Source organism: Puma concolor, chromosome A2 (assembly GCF_028749965.1).
Source record: "Puma concolor isolate L17-30 chromosome A2, mPumCon1.1.hap2, whole genome shotgun sequence".
NCBI lineage: Eukaryota > Metazoa > Chordata > Mammalia > Carnivora > Felidae > Puma > Puma concolor.
The window spans coordinates 135,281,415-135,303,235 of NC_141668.1; the positions used below are offsets into that span (position 1 = coordinate 135,281,415).

At 39.5% G+C, this 21,821-nt stretch overlaps 1 protein-coding gene across 11 annotated transcripts in view; it reads left to right on the top strand.

The window, feature by feature from the left end:
- FRMD4B (FERM domain containing 4B) overlaps window positions 1-21,821 on the top strand; it is a 425,720-nt gene that overhangs the window by 321,525 nt on the left and 82,374 nt on the right. For all 11 annotated transcript variants that reach the window (XM_086680927.1, XM_086680929.1, XM_086680961.1 and 8 more), the window contains one exon: window positions 328-412. In XM_086680927.1, the coding sequence (XP_086537053.1) occupies window positions 328-412 (85 nt within the window). The remainder of the gene's footprint in view (window positions 1-327; window positions 413-21,821) is intronic.

The window sequence follows — 21,821 nt, forward strand, 5'->3', positions numbered from 1 at the left end:
TGTGTCAAAGAATGAGCAACGCAGAGAAAGCTGGGTTTGCAGTTGGTTACCATTTTGGATTTCTCTTGAATTTGCCATCCAACACACAAAAACTCTCTGTTAAGAGATTTTATGTGCATATATGTCTACATTCATGTGCATATATGTGTACATGCATGTACATATACATACAGGTTACAGATTTCTTTTAAAAGGAAAAAAAAAAGCACAAGCATTTCCTGGTTCCTCAAAATCCTCTGCGCCTTTGGGGATGCCAAATGAAGACATAAAATCATGCTGAGAGAAGGAAAAAAATCTGAAGAAACACACTTCTGTACTGTTTTCCAGGTTTTACATTGAGAGCATATCATTTTTGAAGGATAAAACCACCGTGGAGCTTTTTTTCCTGAATGCAAAGTCCTGTGTACTCAAGGTAAGGCACCCTATTTGTTATTTTTCAGTGAATGACTCCAGGCGGGCTGGAGTTGGGGGAAGAAATGGTATTGCCTATACTTGCATGTTCAAACAAAGAAAAATAAGCATAATCTTTCTCACTGGTACTTCCTACCCTGCCATAAAAAAAAAAAAAAAAAAAAAAAGCTTTTTAAAAATTTAGCAAAAGGCTGCTCTTCTCAAATTCTGAGCGAGAAAGACAGTCATCTGCAGGGGAATCATGCTCACAGACAGTTACCACTACCTAAATGCAGCTAGCTAATCCCCCACACAGAACAACCCAGAAAGACACAGAGATGGATCAGTCAGATTGTGATTGAAACCTCAAAAAAAGTCAGGCTGGGAATCTTTTTTAATACAGTATGCCCTACATCTATCATAATTCGAAACCAATCTTATTTAGGGGCCTGTGCTCAGAGCCACGTGTTTTAAAGCAGTGTCCCAGTTATCTGTGGTGAGGGACGAGTTTTGTGCTTTATTGTTTTCTGTCTAATCTAATCTTTGGAGGACACCTTGCTTTTGTAAAATTCAGTACACATGAATTGCCAGAAAAATGATCCCATGCTTGGGTGTTGCACCTGTGTCAAATTGCTATGGAACATTCTCAAGATGTTACCACCTTGCAGACTATCACTGCTTTCAAGGCCTCCACTCTGGCCTCCTCAGAGCACACCCTTGGCCAGAGCAGGGGGTCTGGGAACCCAGAGATGCTCATCTGGAACCTGGCTTCTCCATTCTAGGTTGTAGTCTCAGTGTTCCGGAAGTCCATGCCCACTTCCGGGGCTGGGGGGAGCCCTTTCTGTCCGTATACATCACCCTAAATCCGAGCAGTGACCAAGGACAGCTGGATGGTGCCTAGCCTAGAAAGACAAGGGGGCAGGCTGTATACGGATTAGGGTACAGCTCCCCTGAACTTCCAGAATGTTAATTATGGCTCACTGCACACATACAGCTTTAAATGATTGAGGACTCGGTACGGGCAGAGTTTTTGTTAAAACTCATTTATCAGAAATAATTGAATGCACATATTTAAAGTGTGCAGTTTTGTTAAGTCTTAACATATATAATAGCCATGAGCTGGTCACCAAAATCAAGAGAGTGAATAGACCCAGCAACTACAAATCTGCTTTTTTTTCACAATAGTCTACATTTTCTAGAGGTGTATATAGATGGAATCATACGGCAGATAATCTTTCTGGTCTTCTTTCAATGAGCATAATTATTTTGAGATGCATCTCTGTTGTTGGGTGTGTCAGTAGACCATTCCTTTTTATTGCTGAAGTATTCCACTGTATGGAGGTACCTTAAATTGTTTTTCCATTCCCCTGTGATTTTTTTTTTCGTTTTTTTCCTAGCTTTACTGAGATGTAATTGACATAGAACAGCAAGTTTATGGAGTACAGTAAGATGATTTGCCACACTTATATACTGCGAAATGATGCATTCATTGGGGACAATTACAAATAAAATTGCTATGAACATTCATGTACAAGTTATTGTTTATACACATGCTTTCTTTTTTCTTGGGCAAATACCTGGGAGCAGAATGGCTAGATCACATGGCAGATATGCTTAACTTTTTAAGGTACTGCCACTCTGTTTTCCAAAGTCGTTTTCAAAAATCAGTTGTCCACATGTGCATGAGTTTTTTTCTGGACTCTGTAGTTGGTTTCGTTAATTGTCAACCTTTATGCCCATGACATACTGTTTTGATGACTATAGCTTTATATTGTGTCTCAAAATCAAAACAAACTCTAGCATGGTTCTTTTTCAAAGTTGTCTCGTTTATTCTGTTTTTACATTTCCATATGAATTTTAGAGTCAGCTTGACAATTTCTAAAAACAACAAAACAAAACAAAATGAAAAACACCTAATAAGATTTTCATGAGGATTGCACTCAGTCTGTAGACTACTATAGAAAAAATTGACAACCTAGAAGTATGGAGTCATCAGTCCCATGGCACACAGTATATATCCCCATATATTTCGGTCATCTTTTATTTCTCTCAGCAGTGATTATAGTTTTCAGCATATAGATCTTTTGTCAGATTTGTCCCCAAGTCTTCCATATTATTTTATAAAATCGTAAGTGACATCTTTTTATCTCAGTTTCTGAATGTTCATTACTAATTCTATAGAAATGCAATTGTTTTTGTGTATTATTCTTGAATCCTACAGCCTTTCTAAACTCACTTATCATTTTTGGTAGCTTTTTGTAGATTCCATCAAATTTTCTTTATAGATGATCATGGCATCTGCTTAGTTTTACTTCTTCCTTTCTAGTCTGCATGCTTTTTTATTAGTTGTCAAATTTATGGGCATAGTTGTTCATAATATTTCCTTATTGCTCTTTTGATGTGTGCAGTCTGTAATGTTGTTACTTCTTTTGATCCTGATATTAATAATTGATGTCTTTCTCTTTTTTTTCTAATTAGTCTGGCTAAAAGTCAATCACTATTGAGCTTTTCAAAGAACCAGCTTTTGGTTCAATGGTTTTCTCTGTTGTTTTTTTGGTTTCTATTTCATCAATTTCTGCTATGACCTTTATCATTTTTCCTTTTATCTTTATTATTTCCTTTCTTCCCCTTTCTTTGGGCTTAATTTTCTCTCCTTATTCTTGCCACTTAAGATAGAAGCTGAGATCACTGTTTAAAGATGTTATTTTCTAATAGGGGCATTTAGTATAAAAATTTCCCCCTAAATAGTGATTTTGTAGTGTCCCACAAATTCTGATATGTTGTGTTTTCATTTTTATTGTTTCAAAATATTTCCAAATTCCTCCTTCCTATATCTTCATTGGCCTCATGTTATTTAGAAAAGTGCAGTTTGGTTTCCAGATATTTATTTGGGGATTTTTAGAGATCTGTCTGTTATTTATTTCTAGTATAATCCCACTGTGGTCAGAGAACACACTTTGTGGAAATTAAATCCTTTTAAATTTATTGAGACCTGTTTTATGGCCCAGAATATGCTCCATCTTGGTAAATTATCCATGTACACTGGGAAGAATGTATTCTGCTGTCACTCAGTGGAATGTTCTATCAGTTTTATCACTGCTTTCGATTATGAGGTGTGCTGGTATAGCTTTCTTTATGTTTCTTGTGATTGATTTTTTTTATGCGTTTTGGCAATCACTGTATTTTAACTGGTTTTATATACTATTTACATTTAATGTGATTTTTGACATGGTTAAGTTTAAGTCTGTCATCTTCCTATTTATTTTTTGTTTGTCCCATCTGTTATTTTTTTTCCTCTCTCTGCCTTCTGTTGCATTTATTGTGTATCGTATGATTCTATTTTATCTCTTTTATTAGATTATTAGCTATAACTCTTTGTTATTTCCATGGTTGCTTTAGGGTTTATAGTATACATCTGTAACTTATTATGTCTACCCCGAAGTGCTGTTGTACCATTTCACATGTAGCACAAGAACCTGACAATAGTATATTTCTGTCTCTCCCCTATGAGCCTTTATACTATCAGGGCAATACATTTTACTTTTTGATATGTTATAGATGCACATGATGTTGTTTTTTGTGTAAACATTTGATACTTCTGCCTGCTCTTAAAATTTTCTTGTTATCCCTGCTTTTTTGATTACGAGGTGCTACAGTATAGCTTTTTTCATGTTTCTTGGTTTTGATGTTTATTGAGCATCTTGGATTTGTGTGTTTTTAGTTTTCATCAATTTTGGAAATATCTCAGCTATTTTTTTCTTCAAATATTTTTCTCCGTTCCCATCCATACCTCCTTTGCAAATTCCAATTACACATATACTGGGTGACCTGAAATTATCCCACAATCCAGTGATGCTCTTTTCATTTAGTTATTTTTGTGTGCATGCTTTAGTTTGGCTAGTTTCTATTGCTCTGTCTTCAATTTTGTATCTTTTCTTTTGAAATCTAATTTGCCATTGGTTTCATTCAGTATATTGAGTTTTTATCTTTAGAAGTTTGAGTTGGATCTTTTTTGTATTTTGCATATGACCCCTTTTTGAAATATGAGATAGAGTTATAGTAATTGTTTTAATGCCTTTCTGTGCTTATTGTAATATCTGGGTCAGTTCTGGTACATTTTGACTGATTCAATTTTCTCCTCATTATAGGTCATGTTTTCCTGCCTATTTCCTGCATATTTTGCATCCCTGATAATATTTGAATGGATGTTGGACATTGTTTAATTTAACTTTTTGGGTGCTGCATATTTTTATATTCCTATAAATATTTTTGACATTGGTTTTGGGATAAAATGTAATTAGTTAGACCTTTTATTGTTGTTGTTGTTGTTGTTTTCAACTCTTAGTTTTATTATTTGTTAGACTGGCCCAGAGCAGTGTTCATTCTAAAACTAATTATTTTCCATTACTGAGGCAAGACCCTCCTAAGTACTCTACTCAATGTCCAATGAATTATGAGTTTTTTCTATGGGGAACCAGTCTTGTGAGAAAACCAGGTACCCTTCCCTTCCATCCTCTTGGATAATTCTTTCCCCAACCTTGGGCAGTCTCCTTCCATGTATGCAGCGATCAGTACTTTGCATTTCTTCAGGATTCTCTCTGTGCAGCTCTCCTTTCTTTGGCATTCTGTCCTGCAAATTCTATCCATTTTGGTCACCCCAGTCTCTCAGCTCTGTCTCCTCAACTCAGAGAATCCACCATGCTCCATCTGTGTAACACCTTCACAGACTAGAAACATTCTCATGGCAATAAGTGGGTGCTGTCATGGGGTTCACCTCATTCAAGGTTCACTGTCCTTTGTTGCCTTTTATTCAGTGTTTTTTTAAAAAAAATCTTTAACATTTATTCATCTTTGAGAGACAGAGAGACAAAGCATGAGTGGGAGAGGAGCAGAGAGAGAGGGAGACACAGAATCTGAAGCGGGCTCCAGACTCTAAGCTGTCAGCACAGAGCCCGATGCGGGACCTGAACTCACTGACTGCGAGATCATGACCTGAGCCGAAGTCAGACGCTTAACTGACTGAGCCACCCAGGCACCCCACCTTTTATTTAGTGTTTTCAAAACTTTTGTTTCACATTTATTGGCTGGTTTTTTAGTTGTGTAGTTTTTTTTTTTTTTTTGGGAGGGGGGGTTGGTGAGAAGGTAAATCCAGTCCCTGTTAATCCCTCTTGGCTACAAGCAGAAGTATTCAAATCAGAGTTTTTGGCTAATTCTATGGGGAAAGTAAAATGTCTTCAGCACTAAAGACTTTATTAGAGCCTCTCTTTGTCAAGACTTGAGCTTTCTGAAGAACTCCAAGAGTTGACTGATAAGTAGATACTTATATAGCAAATACAGGATTTACTGAGTCAGAAGAAAACATTTCATAAACCACAGTTGGTCATCATCTCCTATGTGGAGAAATACAATTGCCCCTTGTTATATTTTTCACCACCTAGCTGGCCATGGTCCAGTGAAACAGTCTTCTTGATTGCTTCTTCACTGCGTTGCTATGTAAAGAAAGATAGGATGTAAATTTAAACTCATGATATTTCTCTTGTAGCTTTGTATGCTAAATTACCTTGGTCTTCAGAAAGTACTGAAAAGCAGCGTTCTTTTAAATTCTTCTCCATCTTATGAATGTCCGTTCCTGAGATTTCCTTTCTAAATGGGAGTGTTTGGTCACTTGTCAAAGAATTTAGAACTTTTACAAAATATAATATTGAAAGGCACTGTAACCTATGAATGTTATTGCAATAATTTTTTTAAAGTGAGTTGTAAGAATTTAGAGTTGAACATTTTCTAAGTAATACACAGATGACTACTAAGAAACAATCCCAAGAGATGTTATAGAATCCTGTAAATGATAACAGGATCAGGTAGCCGTGTGGTAAAGCAGCTTTTAAGTAATTTCTTAAGACATGATAATTTAAGAATATTGCCCATGAGGACTATCATCTGAATCATGGACACAGGAGTAAATAAGTTTTTTGAGAACACAGTCTCAGCTATAGAACACATGTAGGTGGATTCCTGATGGGTGAAAGTCAGTCACTGACATGGTTAATTCGGGACTCATTGCTGGATTAGACAGTGAATGGGGCTTCCTTCCACACTGTGCTGATGTGTTCAGCACCTCTGATCACCCCTATACATACTTCTTCCTCCCTGACAGATAGCTGTCCCCTTCTGTCAGTTCCTTCCTTCCAATGAGGACAGAAACATATAGGTGGGAAAAGAGAGCTCTTTTTGCAAATATTGACAAAGCCACAGTATCTCTTTGCATGCTTGGTGAACAAGAAATATGACTTGTGATGAAGTTTCATACAGTTGCTGAAGCTCTGCATAGCTATGTAAATATGGATTCTGTCTTTTAAAAATTCACCCCTGGGGCGCCTGGGTGGCGCAGTCGGTTAAGCGTCCGACTTCAGCCAGGTCATGATCTCACGGTCCGTGAGTTCGAGCCCCGCGTCGGGCTCTGGGCTGATGGCTCGGAGCCTGGAGCCTGTTTCCGATTCTGTGTCTCCCTCTCTCTCTGCCCCTCGCCCGTTCATGCTCTGTCTCTCTCTGTCCCAAAAATAAATAAACGTTGAAAAAAAAATTAAAAAAAATAAAAATAAAAATTCACCCCTGTGAGTATGTCGTTTGAAACACTGTGTGGTTCCCAATGGTTTTGTATATATTATTGCCCATACTGCATAGTGAAGAAGCCATTGTTAACTTTGTGTTGAAAGAAATATTGGGCTTCATTTTTGAGTTTGGGTATTCCAGAAGAGTCTGAAAAAAGGGATAGATATTTTTCACTTTCGCTCGCTCCAAAGCAAATCCCCATGTACACAGTGTGGTACAAACTGGGCATTCAATGTATTGTTGTTGACCGACTCATTAAATGAATGAATGTTGTTGATGATGAATGCTTGTTTCCCAAGAAGTCAAGGGATAAACAAAACCACTGGTCTGTTGTATAATTTGACTAGTATTAACTATGAATGTATATAAATTTACTGCGAAATTAAACGCCTAAAATCCTAAAAAATTCACTTTCAAGGTATTACTGAATAATACTTAGCAAAGCTCTGATGACTCTAAATACAATTTTCAGCAAAGAATGAGTAAGAATGATTCTAAAGGGAGAAAATTTAATGTATCATCTGATATTTTATTTTAAAAAGTCAAAAGCCTTTTGGATTTTTCTCTAGTCATTATAGATTTCAATTAAATGTCAATAACAGTCTTACAGAAAACCAGTTCTGGTCAACTTCAGTTATTAAGCCATCGGCATATAGGCCAAAGTCAATGATGGCTAGAACTGAGTACATAAGAGAGTATTTATTTAGCAGTTATTTATTGGATGCCTGCTACCTGCCAGCACTGTTTGAGACTGCTTATAACTGGAAATGCTCTGAGGATGTCTTGTTTTTTCTCCCAGTTTTTTAAATCCCAATTTAAACATCAGTGAAAATGAAATTTGTTCGCTGAAAAAGAGTCTACGTTAGCTTAGTTATGACAATAACTTAGCTTCATGTTTCCTCGTCCTTATGGAGCCATTCACTTGATTCGGTATTTCTGTTCTGCTGTAATTTGCAACATGAGAAAATATGTTAAAAATCATGCTGTTGTGTTTGCTCTTGTCAATGAAATATAATTCTAAGGAAAAGCTCAGGGCTAGGGCTACCTCTGAAACATACCAGCTGTATGATCTTTGCATTGCTGAACCATTTTTTTCCCGTTTCAAAATGATCTGGTGAGATTGGGGCAGCATTTCTCACTGTGTGACCTTTGACTACTTTTATCAGATATACCACAAATGCTCATTTTGAATAAGCAAACTCCTGCCTTCTTGCCCCTCTCCCAACCACAGAATCAGAATTGAGGAGGGAGCTGGAAATCAGCCTTTTCAACAAGGTTCTCTGGTGATTCTCCTGAGCACTTTAGCTGAAGAACCCCTGGATTTTCTGTGTGTTAAACATGCAGAATGGTTAAATATGGGTTGAAACTGGCCTTGAGAAATATGAATCAAGGTCCACAGAGAACTCTAGAAAGATGCCTTTTCATTTTTCCTCTTGTTTTCTGGCAGTTAAAACAGAAAAAGGCATTTTGCCTTAAGAACAGGAGAGCAGAGGAAGGTATGAAATTGCTTTCCAGCTCTGAGACTACTTGAAAGGAAAGAAATGTCTTCAGAGCCCTTTCTGTACATTTTTTGTGTGCCAGTACTGTGCTAAATGGTACACATTTCACTGCATTTTATTCTCACTGTAGCCCATAATGAAGAAAACCTGTGATCCTCTTTTAGACATAAAAGAACAGCAGTACAGACAGGTTAAGTAATTTGCTTAATGTCACAGAGCTAGTAGGTGGGCAGAGTGTCCTTGGAAAATTACAACAGCAAGAGACCCCGGCCTATAAAAGCACCTCTCATTTGTCTGGACTTTTCTTTGGTCATCGCTCCAGGGAAATAAAAGTGTCCTCGGTGAGTCAGAACTCAGGGGCTGTTGTTAAAGAGCAGGCAGGTCATAGCCACTAACGAGTACTGAATACATACGTGCGTACTCCGTATATTCATTCCTTTACTTCTCACTCCAAACCATACCTACGTTCTGCTGTTGTCTCCCATTTTACCAACGGGAATCCTGAGGTAGAGAGGTTGAGTAATGTACACAAGGTCACATAGCTGAATTAGTGGAGGAGCCAGGATTCATCACAGGCAGTATAATGCCAGAATCTGACTTTCACCGCCACGCAGACTGCTTCCAGATGGCTGGGGGTCGTCTGTCCGCTCCCCATGGAGGTGGTGTATCCAGGTCATCTGGAGCATAGGCTCCCTCTTTCCCTTATTCCGAACTGTGTTGTACATGCTCATGCTCTTAGCCCAGGGTGGTTAACAGGTGCCTCTGGACACTAGGAACCACTGGCTCCACAGGTTGGCCTGGGGGACAAAGCACTCAGATCCTTTCCGAACTGCACAAGCACTCACGGAGGAACAGAGCCTGTCAGAAAGTTACAAACGGCCGTGTGGGTCAAGTGTTCCCCAGGAGAGAGCTGTTGTCTGAGTCGTCCATCAGGTGAGGGCTCTTGAACCTGTTTGGCTTCCTCAGTGAGAATGGAGAGGGGCACACCTTCCCTTTGCAAAACAACCACCTGTGCCAGGTGGTGATGATGTGGAAACGCCGAAACTGATACCGGGGAAGCCTGGAAGCACTCGGCGTGTGGGCAGTGGTCCACCTTGGACGACCTGTTGCCCGATGGAAAAACCTCGATGCACAATACAGGACCGGAGGTTTGGCCCCGGTTGTCATTTGCGGAGGCCCCCTTGACCACATCTGACTTTAGTACTCAATCAACATTTGTCACCACCACCCTTTTTTAAAGTCAGTGATTTGAAGACACGCTTGGAAAATTCAAAAATAGTATCGGCCGCCTTGTCCCTTTTGCTGTGTTTAAAATTTATATGTTAAAGAAAAGGCAGGAGAAGGCAAAGCAACTGGGGTTCAGGAGGTGCTCTGGGGTCGAGATCATGCCCTGGGGTGAAGAGGAGGAGAAGGATGGCAGCTTGACTTCACAGAGAGCTCCCCAAGCAGCAGGCATTGATTTTTTTTCATTCATTAGCTCATTTAATCCTGGCAACAGCCAGGATTATTATTTATTATTGCTTTAACAAATGAGGAAAATGGAAACATAAATAAATTAAGTAATTTGGCCATGGTTAAATAGGTCGTTAGTAGTGGAGTAATTACTAGGCAGCCTAGCTCCAGAAACCATAGTACTTATCATTCATTCATTCAGTCAGTCAGTAAAAATTTATTGCATTCTTGTTAAGGGCCATTATTTGTGATGAGTGCTGCATTATTATAGCACCAGTACCTTCCCATGGCCTGTCCTAAATCATAAGGATTCTTGCCTTTGTATGTTTGTGTGTCGATGTGTATTGTGTTTATTTTAAGGGCAATATACTATGATGATACCTTCAAGGACATAATATTTCTGAAAGATGCCAGGGACCTTGGAAAGACTGAGCACACCCAGCATCCACTGATGCTTCTTGTTACTCCTTCATAATAATCTAAAAAGCAGTGTCAGACATTTTCCTAGCTCCGCAATACTGCAATACAAGGAATCTCACAAACAGAATTGAGATTTTTTTTTTTAAGATTTATTTGGAGGCTAATGAAACAAATTTTGTTGCACGAATTTTAGATATACGATTTATCTTTCTCTTAGGCTTTTTCTGTATTGAGAAGTTTTTGGTTTTGAAAGGTATTTTTTTTATTTTTTTTTAATGTTTTATTTATTTTTGAGAGAAAGAGAGAGACAGAGTGCAAGCGGGGGAGGGGCAGAAAGAGAGGGAGACATAGAATCTGAAGCAGGCTCCAGGCTCTGAGCTGTCCGCACAGAGCCTGATGCAGGATTGGAACTCACCAACGACAAGATCATGACCTGAGCTGAAGTTGGACACTAAACCGACTGAGCCACCCAGGCACCCCCAGAATTAGGCTTTTGTAATCACACACACACAGGTGAATACTATAGTTTAAATCTACAGCTGAAGAATCTCTCTCATGAATATAAGCTACTTTCTTGCCAAAAGGATTTTAAGAAACTGAGTATTAGACCACTTTCTTGGAAATTCACCACATGCCTTGAACATGTTTAAGACTTCAGGAAGTTCTTCAATAAGCAAACGTGTGATTTTGTTTAACCCGATATTGTCCAGACTTACTTGCATATGAAATTTTTCTTTCGAGCTATACTTATTAACTGACCTCAAACTATACTTGTGAAAATGCCGCTGTGAATATATACTATACCATTAAATAATAAAGCAAAAAGTGACAACTGTAAACCTCCTGGGTATTAGTCTATGTTAGATCTGACATAGCTAAAAACCTGGTCTATTCTGATTCTTTAAATGAAACATCTTTGGAGTCAGTAAAGAGATGTTGACCTGGGTACTAAGCCAGTAAGGACTTCCTCTGCTTCAGACTGAGCAGGAGTAGATACCAAACCAAAAAGGAGGAGAACTTGGGTCATTAATGCCTTAATAGATTTCACTATGCTCTCTTTTCTTTGCTAATAAGTTCCCATCTCTTTGTACCTCAAATAAATGTAGAAATACAAATGAGCCAAGCATTAGTAATCCTATTAAAAATTAGAGGTATTGTAAGCCTATCCAATCACATTTATTCTTATCCTCCTTCTTACCCCATTTCTTGACTGAGACCTTTTTAGATGTGCCCTTTCATTAGTAGACTTAGTGAGAGTCTCAGCCTAACACCCCTGATACACACTCTTACCACACTTAGAGTGATACAACATATTGCATAATTGCCTCAGAATCTTAATGCCATTTGCACTTAAGTGTGTGAACCCAGAGGCGCCAAAGCTCTCTTAAAAGTCCATGTGGCTTTCGAGGGCAGTCTGGTCATGTCCATTAAAAGTAAGAATATATCGGGGAGCCTGGGAGCTCAGTAGGTTAAGTGTCCTGACTCTTGATCTCGACTCAGGTCATGATCTCACTGTTTCATGAGTTCAAGCCCCACACACTGGTCTCTGTGCTGACAGTGTGGAGCCTGCCTGAGATTCTCTCTCTCCTCTCTCGCTTCCCCTCCCCCACTCACGCTGTGTCTCTCTGTCTCTCTCAAAAAAAATAAACATAAAAAAAATTTTTCAAAATATAAGAACATATCTTTTTACCCAGCTGTCCATCAACTTTAGGAATTATTGAAATATGAAAAGATAAATATAAAAAGATCTTAGATAATTGTTTCTAATAGTAGGAAACTGGAAACTGCCTAAATACACTTTAACGGGGGATTAATTAAGTAAAGGCCAAATCATTCATGTGATTGGGTATTGTGTAGTCATCAAAGAGTAGATTAGTCCTGCTCTATTGATATGGAAATGTGTCGAAACTACACTGTCACATTTAAAAAGAATCAAGTTATTGGGGTGGCTGGGTGGCTCAATCAGTTAAATATCTGACTTCAGCTCAGGTCATGATCTCACGGTTCGTGAATTCAAGCCCCGTGTCGGGCTCAGTGCTGACAGCTCGGAGCCTGGAGCCTGGTTCGGATTCTGTGACTCCCTCTCTCTGTCTCTCCCCTGCTCACACTCTGTCTGTCTCTCTCAAAAAAAACTAACATAAAAAAAATTTTTTTAAAGAAGTTACAGAGCTATAAATATAGTGTGATTGTAGTTAACTTTATTATTTACTTTTATGTATATTAAATGTACCGAGGGGCGCCTGGGTGGCTCAGTCGGTTAAGCGTCCGACTTCAGCTCGGGTCACGATCTCTAGTCTGTGAGTTCGAGCCCCGCGTCGGGCTCTGGGCTGATGGCTCAGAGCCTGGAGCCTGCTGCCAGTTCTGTGTCTCCCTCTCTCTCTGCCTCTCCCCCATTCATGCTCTGTCTCTCTCTGTCTCAAAAATAAATAAACATTAAAAAAAAAATTTGTTTTTAAATAAATGTACCGATAAGAAAAAATAGAAAAAAGTATGGCATCGCCTAAATTTCTATTATCTCTGAGAGAGAGATTATGGAACTTTTGCCTCCTAAGCAATGCTTTTATAATTTTCTTTAACAAGAAGTTTGGGGGCACCTGGGTGGCTCAGTCACTTGAGCATCCGACTTCGGCTCAGGTCACGATCTCACAGTTTATGAGTTCGAGCCCCACGTTAGGCTTGCTGCTGTCAGCACAGAGCCCACTTGGGATCCTCTGTCCCACTCTCTCTGCCCCTCTCCCACTTGCGCTCTCAAAAATAAGTAAACATTACCAAAAAAAAAAAAAAAGAAGCTTGAATGAGTTTAAATCATAAAAATAAAGACAAAAACAATCAGTGTGTTCACTGAACTTTACCTCTTTAAAGCTGTGTGAAGAGAATAAAGATTTGTTTCTCATCACTTTCCTTCTGTTAGAAAAACACTCCATCACCTTTCTTGCCGGGCAAAGCTAATGGAAGTCGAAAATTCCTAATTGCTTTATCTGGAAAAGCAAAAGGTCTTCTCTTAAAGACAACTGGCAGAATGGGTTTTTTTTTTTTTTTCCCACTTGTAAAAATCACACTTGTCAATTGTAGAAAATTTAGAAAATGAAGAAAAATGCAAAAAAAAAAAAAGGTGTTGATTCATAATCCCAAGACTAGGGCATTAATTGTATCATTTTGACATCTTTCTTTCTTTTGAGCGTGTCTTTTTCTTGGTTGAGATCAGTTGCTGACTACATTTTACATTTTGTTCGACTTTAAACTTTTTATGTATGTTTAGGCTTTAGCTGTACCTGGTCCACTTTTCTTCCTCTATTCTATAGGTTCTTATGTTTGGGGACTCTGTGCAGTATGGGGAAGGAGTGCAGAGATGCTTGGCAGTGACAGAGTTCTATTTCATTAAGTATAAATTCATACATTGAGGATGGGACCAAGTTTTCTTTATGTCGGAATCCCTAGGACGTACATCGTGGGTAAAAGTTTGTTAAATGGCTGAAAAAGTGAATGAGTGAATGATTAAAGAATGGACAAAGGGGTAGCAGGGTTGAGGCGTTTTAGAAAGTAAAATCAACAAGACTGAGTGCCTCCCTAGTCTTAGCTGGCCCCTGCTGCCTACAGAGGCCGTGTGGCGCAATGACTCTGCAACCGGGCAGAGTTTCGTCTCAACAACAGCCTCAGCTCAACAACATAGCCTTGGCTCTTACCTGGGCATGGCGCCTCCACTTTTAAGCCTCTGTTTTATCAACTGGTAAAGTGAGGGCAGTAATCGTTCCTGCCTCAATGCATGAGTTAATATGTGCAAAATGTATCGAACAGTGTCTGGCACAGTGTGTTACGATTAATATTTTTGCTATCATTAATAATCTATTATTACTACTATCAGCGCCTTACGTGAGGACGCGCAAAGCCTGGCTTATTACTGGAGCCTCACTCACCCTGTGGTCAAACTGTAAGAACACCTCATTCCCTGACTCTCCCAGCCTTTCTCAAACTTCTGTGCCTTTTTTTATAGACTTCGCCTGCTGACTGCCTTTCTCCTCCCTTCATTTCCCGCTGGCTAATTCCCACTCATCCTTCAGAAATCAGCTCCAGTCCCTGCCCCTTAAGCAAGTCTTTCCTTCCCTTGTGGCCCTCCACCAGCGTGTCCTACAGCGGCCAGTTCTTCCAGCCTCCAAAATATCCTTGAAAGACTTCTCCTAACTCTCCTTCCATTGTGTTGAATTGTTTGTCCCTGTGTCTGCCACCAACAACCAGACTACGTTCTGGGGACTGGGGCAGCTCTTACTCATGTTTATGGCCCACCCATTGGCACAGAGCCCGGCCTGTACCAGACGGCCCCCCCCCCCCCGAGAATACTGGCGAAGTGTGTAAATGGAGTTTACACTAGCAACTCAATGGGTCAGTTTTTCAAAGTGGGCTTGTGAAAAGATCAGTTAAATTGAAAATCAGTTCTGAGTAACACCCATAAAATTAGACTTTTTCAGCTTTCAATCTTATTTAGTTTTCACTACTTAAGATGTCGCAGCTCCCTAATTAAATTTTCCAGAGTTGATATTGTACTTGTAACCTTGAAATTTAATATACTGGACTTATTGGAATACAATTTGGGCATAATGTGATCAGATTTTTAAAGCACAGCGATCTCCGCATATGCACTGTAACTTTTGTTGCTCTATTCACTATAAATATCTTTTGGAAACATTTAGCAGAATCACTGTAAAATCAGCTACAAGGATAGGTGAACGCACTGCTCTGCTCTTCTATTGAAACATCTTCTCTTGCAATTCCAAAGAAATAAGTCACCAACTTTTGATGGCCTCTGGGAATCTTTGAGAATATAGGCAGAGGGAATCCACTTAATCCTAAAACTTCACATTATCCGAGTCTTCTAGCATTTTCTCCCACCTACCCATTCAGCAATACTACCTTGGATATCACTGACTTTTCTTTTTCCTTCTTACGGGAGCCACCATTACCATAGAGGCAACAAAAAAAGCAGGGATGGAAGAAACATGGAGAAATGAATCTTCCCCAAAGTTAATAAATGATCTTCTGAATAATCAAAACGTGACTGTTTTTTGAGAAACATTCTCCTGCAACCTAGAAAGGCACTTTGATAATTCAGTACTGTTCCAGCTGCCTGTTCATGGCAAAGAGACTTTTTTTAAGTACACATTCATGAAAAGCCAGTTACTATCCCTATTTATAACAGAGAGGAATTGTCTCAGTTCCATTTAACCTAACAGAACATGAAGCATATTCGTCTGTAACCAATCCATTACTTCAGCACCCCATTCATGGTTCTTGTCCCAGAATTATTGCGTGTAGTTCAACAAACAACAATTTGAGTAGTCACCAACAACTAAAACATATTCAGTATATCTGCTAACCTGGCGGCTTTAGCATTTGGGATTTGAGTGAAGGGGTGGGTGTGTGTGTGTGTGTGTGTGTGTGTGTGTGTGTGTGTGTGCGTGCGCGCGCGCGCGTGCATGCACGCACATGTGTTTTAATCCTCAAGCTCTTTTCAAGATGCTGAAATAATTTAAAGGATCAGTAACAGAAATTGAATTTTGCAGGCTTTAAGATCTGTCTACACATAGGGAGCGTGCCTTCTCATAATAACCAGCCATCAGTATTTACCAAGTGAAGTCACTAAACATCAGAGTTGGTTTGAAGACTAGCCAGTCTATGAGGAACAAAGAAATCTAATATCCTATTTTAAAGGGCTATTGCGAGTTTTATGATAAATATTTCACCTTTGTCTGTTTCATGTGGTTTTTCCCTCTGTTTTCCTAACATTGAAATTATGTGCATCTTAAGCCATGAGCATTTGGATATATGCTACCTTGTGCATTGGTGAGAATCAAAGTTTTCATAATAATAGCTTATAACGCATGGCAATTTTAATCCTCAGGGACTTTCCATATGTGCTCTATCATTTGCCTTTATCACCTTCCTGAGATGGTAGAGGGGAAGGTATTTGGTCCTCAGATGAAAAAACTGAGGCCCACAGAGGTAAAAGAACCTCGTCACAGAGTAAATAACAAGGAAAATGCCCTCCAGGTAGCACTAGCCAGAGTAAATTTACAAAGTGAATTCTTTGTTCACAGATAGGATATATCACCAGCACAAGTAGGCACTCAAATATTTGTTGAATACATTGAGAAGAGCTACTAAAAATGCAATTGAAAGGGCTGTATTTCATAGTGGTGCCATTTAGCATGAATTATCTTAAAACATTTAAACTCAGTATTCAGACTTATGGTAAAACGTTATCTCAGAAATCAGATATAAGAAAAGCATTACAGCTAAATTTGACTCAAAAATCATAAAAATAGTATGAGAAATGTTTGGACAGGGGAAAGAGGTGATAGATGGTCTGTTCGGCTGAAAATGCAATGTGTTAAAATGTAGGAATGAATGAAAAGACTCTGTAAGAAGTTTTCTCGATTTATTCTAGAAATCAAATTTCTTCATGTTTCCTGCTTTTGAAAATGCTTAGGTTGACATTCTTGAAGACACACATCTTGGATTTCAAAAGGAATATGGCAAAGAAACTCTCAAAACAAATGTATCCACACCAGATCTCTCTTTCTCTCTCTCTGTCCATCTGTTTACCTCTCTGTCATCTTTTTTTAACCCATACTAGAGCCAGATGTATTTCGCCCCCTTGAAGTGTTACACATGCTTAGGAGGCTTTAGGAGGAGGTTTGAAGGGCTTTCTTTATATTTTTCAGATAGAAGAAATTGAACAGAAGACTCCCATTTCATAATTAAGTAGGCCTAATACTGATGTGTTACAATATGGATTCATTAGGAAATAGACTAAGATATCCATTTCAGGTAAACCTCTTGAACTGGCCACAAATAGTTACACGTGTAATGTGTACTGTAAGAGTGCCATTTACTTCTCAGCTAAAGTCAGTATTTCAAGGGTGTTAGACACCAACCAAGATGGTTCACTCCTTAGAGAGACTGTCTGAAGTTTGGCCCAATGCACGACATGGGGAAGTGGGGAGAATGAGAAGAGAGGGACCCAACTGGCTGGCTTTGAGTCCTGGCTCCTCCATTCACAGGTTGGGTGGCCTTGAGCAACAGTCTCTGCTCTCTTCCTCAGCTTCCGTCTCCCCACATTACTTCCTCATAGGGTTGTCATGACGATCCAGTGAATTAATACTTGTCAGCCTCTGGGAACAGATAATTAGGACTCCACTGTTTCTTGTTTTTGTTGTTGTGTTTGATAGTATTATTCCAAAATTCTGTTACAAGATGTTCTCATTTATAAGAAGTGGTTGAGCATAAAAAAACTCACAATTATGGCATAGAAGGAGAACGCTGGTGAAAATATTTTAAATGTGGCATGATCTGTTGGGAAAAAATAATAAATAATAACTAACCTAATCGGATAGATGTACAATAGTCCTGAAAATAAAAGTATCATCGTACATTTACTCATGCCAAAAAAAAAAAAAAATCTAGATAGGGTACTAACTTTAGCATAAAGTTATTTATTTTATTAACAGGCTTCTTTCTTAAAAGGCTTAATTTTAACATCACGACCACAACTTTCTCCTGATTCGTCCTTCCTTCTCTATCATCCTTGATTACCTTGTAAGCACCTTGCACTTTTTTTTTTTTTCTAAATATGACTAGTTTTTCATCTGAATACCCTACTGCTACAAATTCAAACTGTAATCAAAAATTGGTGCCAGGGTGCATTTAAGCAATTAGAATGCTGTCATTAAAGTCTGCTGTGTATGTAATCTTACAATGCACAAGAGTAAGTACAGAAGTAGAGAGCTTGGTTCTGAGGGTTTACTTAATGACAGTTATTCATCTGTTCTCCAATTGTCTCTCCTCATATTTATCAGATGTGGGTGCCTCAGAACCTCCATACTCATTAGCAGAGCCTGACCTATTTAGGCTCCCTGCCTTTCTTGCATCGCGTAATAATTTGATGGTAGATCACCACACCTAATTTTCAGGGCAGTCTCATAAACATTCACTCCCTTGCTTTGAGACTGTGTTGGTGTGAGTGTTTATACAAAGGGATCAGGTACTGCAGAATGGTGGAGCCAGTCTGTCATACTTAAGATGTGACTGACTCGTTCTGCCTGGGCTTAAAAAGAATAAAGAAAGCGAGTTTCAGGATCTCAGAATGGTGGGGGGAGGGGAGGGGAATAAAAATGAGAATTGAGAGGACGAAGAATCATACCTCTGATGATATTTTTTGCAGCATTAACTGGTAGAGCACTGTCATTGAAAGGTGTAGGGCTTTTTTTTTTTTTTGAGTATAGATTAATTCATTTAAAATATTTGTGAATGCCCACTGTGGTAGGCACTGTACAGGTGCTGGGTGTACAACTAAGCAAACAGATCTCTGCCTCTGGAGAGTGTGTGGTTTTGTATGATTAATAGCCCTATTTCACAAATTGTGTATATCTAATATCCAGTTCCCATTCAATTTTCTCTCATCGTCTCGGTAATGTTCTTTACATCTTTTGGGTTTTTTTCCCATTCTGATCCAGGATCACACATTGCATTTAGTGATCATGAGTCTGTAGTCTCTGTAATTGGGAACATATGGCCAGTCTTTCTCTGGCTTTTCTCAAACTGGTACTTTTGAAGGGTATAGGCCAGTTGCCTGGTAGAATGTCTCTCCATTTGTGATATATGGATTCTTCTAATTTGCTGGTTGTAAACCTGTATCATGTTGGACGTGTCTCACACCCATCTAGGAACATGGTGAAAATACAGAGACCCACACCCTGTCCTATTTCATCCTATCTCACTTCAGTGAGCCTGAGCCTCTTTATTCTTTGTTAGCTCTCCAGGCAATTCTGCTACCCACCAAAAGTTGAGAGCCACTACTGTAACATAATTTCCCTGTGGCAGGAATACGAAGTAGGTGACATGAGTTCTCAGTATATCTCACTAGGAGGCTCGCAATGTCAGTATACTTTGTTTTTTGTTTTTGTTTTTTTTTTTTTAATTTTTTTTTAACATTTATTTATTTTTGAGACAGAGAGAGACAGAGCATGAATGGGGGAGGGTCAGAGAGAGGGAGACACAGAATCTGAAACAGGCTCCAGGCTCTGAGCTGTCAGCACAGAGCCTGACGCGGGGCTCGAACTCACGGACCGCGAGATCATGACCTGGGCCGAAGTCGGCCGCTTAACCGACTGAGCCACCCAGGCACCCCCAGTATACTTTGTTTTTGAGTAAGGTAGTATATGCCAGTTTTCTCTTCCCCTTTGTGATTTTTCTGGAGTTGACCCTTGACCGCTGTTTAAGCATCCTATTTCCCAATAGTATTTGAACCAATGGACTTGGCCTCCAGTGGTGGTCTTGCCTAAGTCAGTTCATGCTGTGGTGATTGTAAATGGTGATTCTCCAATTCTTTCAATTCGTCTGCAAAGAATAATTTTTCTTCTCCTCTGTCTCCAGCTGTTCATAATACTATTATGGGTTCCTTTTTTTATTCAATGTATTATCTATTCTGCCATTCATTTTGATGATCAGAATGTTCCTATTGCTATAACCTTGGCGTTAGCCATTTTTCCTTTCTGTGGAGAAATGGTATTTAGAAATCAAGATCTGGGTGGGGCACCTGGATGGCTCAGTTGGTTAAGCATCTGACTTCAGCCCAGGGCATGACCTCATGGTTCGTGAGTTCAAGCCCCACCTGGGGCTCTCTGCTGTCATCTCAGAGCCTGCTTCAGATCCTCTGTCCCCCGTCTCTCTGCTCCTCCCCTGCTCGCATGTGTTCTCTCTCTCTCAAAACTAAATAAACTTTAAAAAAAAAAGAAATCAAGGCCAGGTTTCTATTTAAACTAGTTGGAGCTTCACCCCAAGGAAAAAAAATGTGCTACCTGTATACCTAAAAATGAAATGTATTGCATGAACCATACCTGGGTTGATCCTTGAGAAAGTGTGGTCTGCCTAGTTTCCCTTCTTTCTCATTTCCGTATCTGTATATTCCTTTGATTATCCTCCCACAAATGAACACTAATTCACATGCTGCAAAACTTTCTCTCTTTGCTCCTATCTTCATTATGATCAAGTTTCTGAGAAGCGGTATGCCCAGATACTTTGATCATAATGCTTACATCTTTGAAACTGTGTTACACACCCACGAAAACACCTGTACTTGTTTGCTTTCTTTGTAATGCTTTTTTCCCTTATCCAAAACATTTTTCAAATTATTTTTAAAATTTTTTATTTATTTATTTTGAGAGCGAGAGCATAAGCAGGGAAGGGGCAAAGAGGGGGAGACAGAATCCCAAGCAGGCTCCACACCCCTAGCATGGAGCCCGATGCAGGGCTCAAACCCATGAACTGTGAGATCATGACCTGGGCTGAAATCAAGAGTCAGATGCTCAACCAAATGAGCCACCCAGGTGCCCCATTCCAAAGCATTTTTATATCTTGTTTTTCTTTTTGTCCTCTAACTCTATGAAACATGTAAGACAGGTTATTACTATTTTCCTTTTACATTTCTAGAAAGTGAAGCCAGAAGAGCAAAAGCCTTCTTAATATCTAACACCAAGTGTGTTTGGTGTTCTAAGTTTGCATATCTAGTCCCTGACACCTAGTACTTAGTTTACCTTTCCCATAGCTGGTAAAGCCTGGGCTATGTTCTCATGGTTCTGAAACTCATTCTGAGTTGAAAATTAAGTCAAATCAACTATATAGTGGATCAAGAAACACAAGAAACTTTACCTTTAAAGTAAATTTTTTTAATGTTTATTTAGTTTTGAGAGAGAGAGATAGAGACAGAGTGTGAGCAGGGGAGGGGCAGAGAGAGAGACACGGAATCCCGAGCAGGCTCCAGGCTCTGAGCTGTGACCACAGAGCCTGACATGGGGCTCGAACCCACAAACTGTGAGATCGTGACCTTAGCCAAAGTTGGATCCTTAACCCTTTGAGCCACCCAGGTGCCCTGAAGCATTCCCTTTTTTTTTTTTTTTTTTAATGTTTTTATTTATTTTCGAGACAGAGACAGAGCACGAGCCGGGGAGGGGCAGAGAGAGGGAGGGACACAGAATCCGAAGCAGGCTCCAGGCTCTGAGCTGTCAGCACAGAGCCTGACGCGGGGCTTGAACTCACAGACTGTGACATCATGACCTGAGCTGAAGTCGGACACTCAACCGACTGAGCCACCCAGGCGCCCCTCCCTTTTAAAGAAAGGAAAAGTAAAGGGGCGCCTGGGTGGCTCAGTCGGTTGAGCGGCCAACTTCAGCTCAGGTCATGATCTCACGGTCCGGTCCGTGAGTTGGAGCCCTGCATCCGGCTCTCTGCTGACAGCTCAGAGCCTGGAGCCTGTTTCAGATTCTGTGTCTCCCTCTCTCTCTGACCCTCCCCCGTTCATGCTCTGTCTCTCTCTGTCTCAAAAGTAAATAAACATTAAGAAAAAAGTTTTTTTTTAATGTATAAAAAAAAGGAAAGGTAAAGATATTCCCATCAACTTTT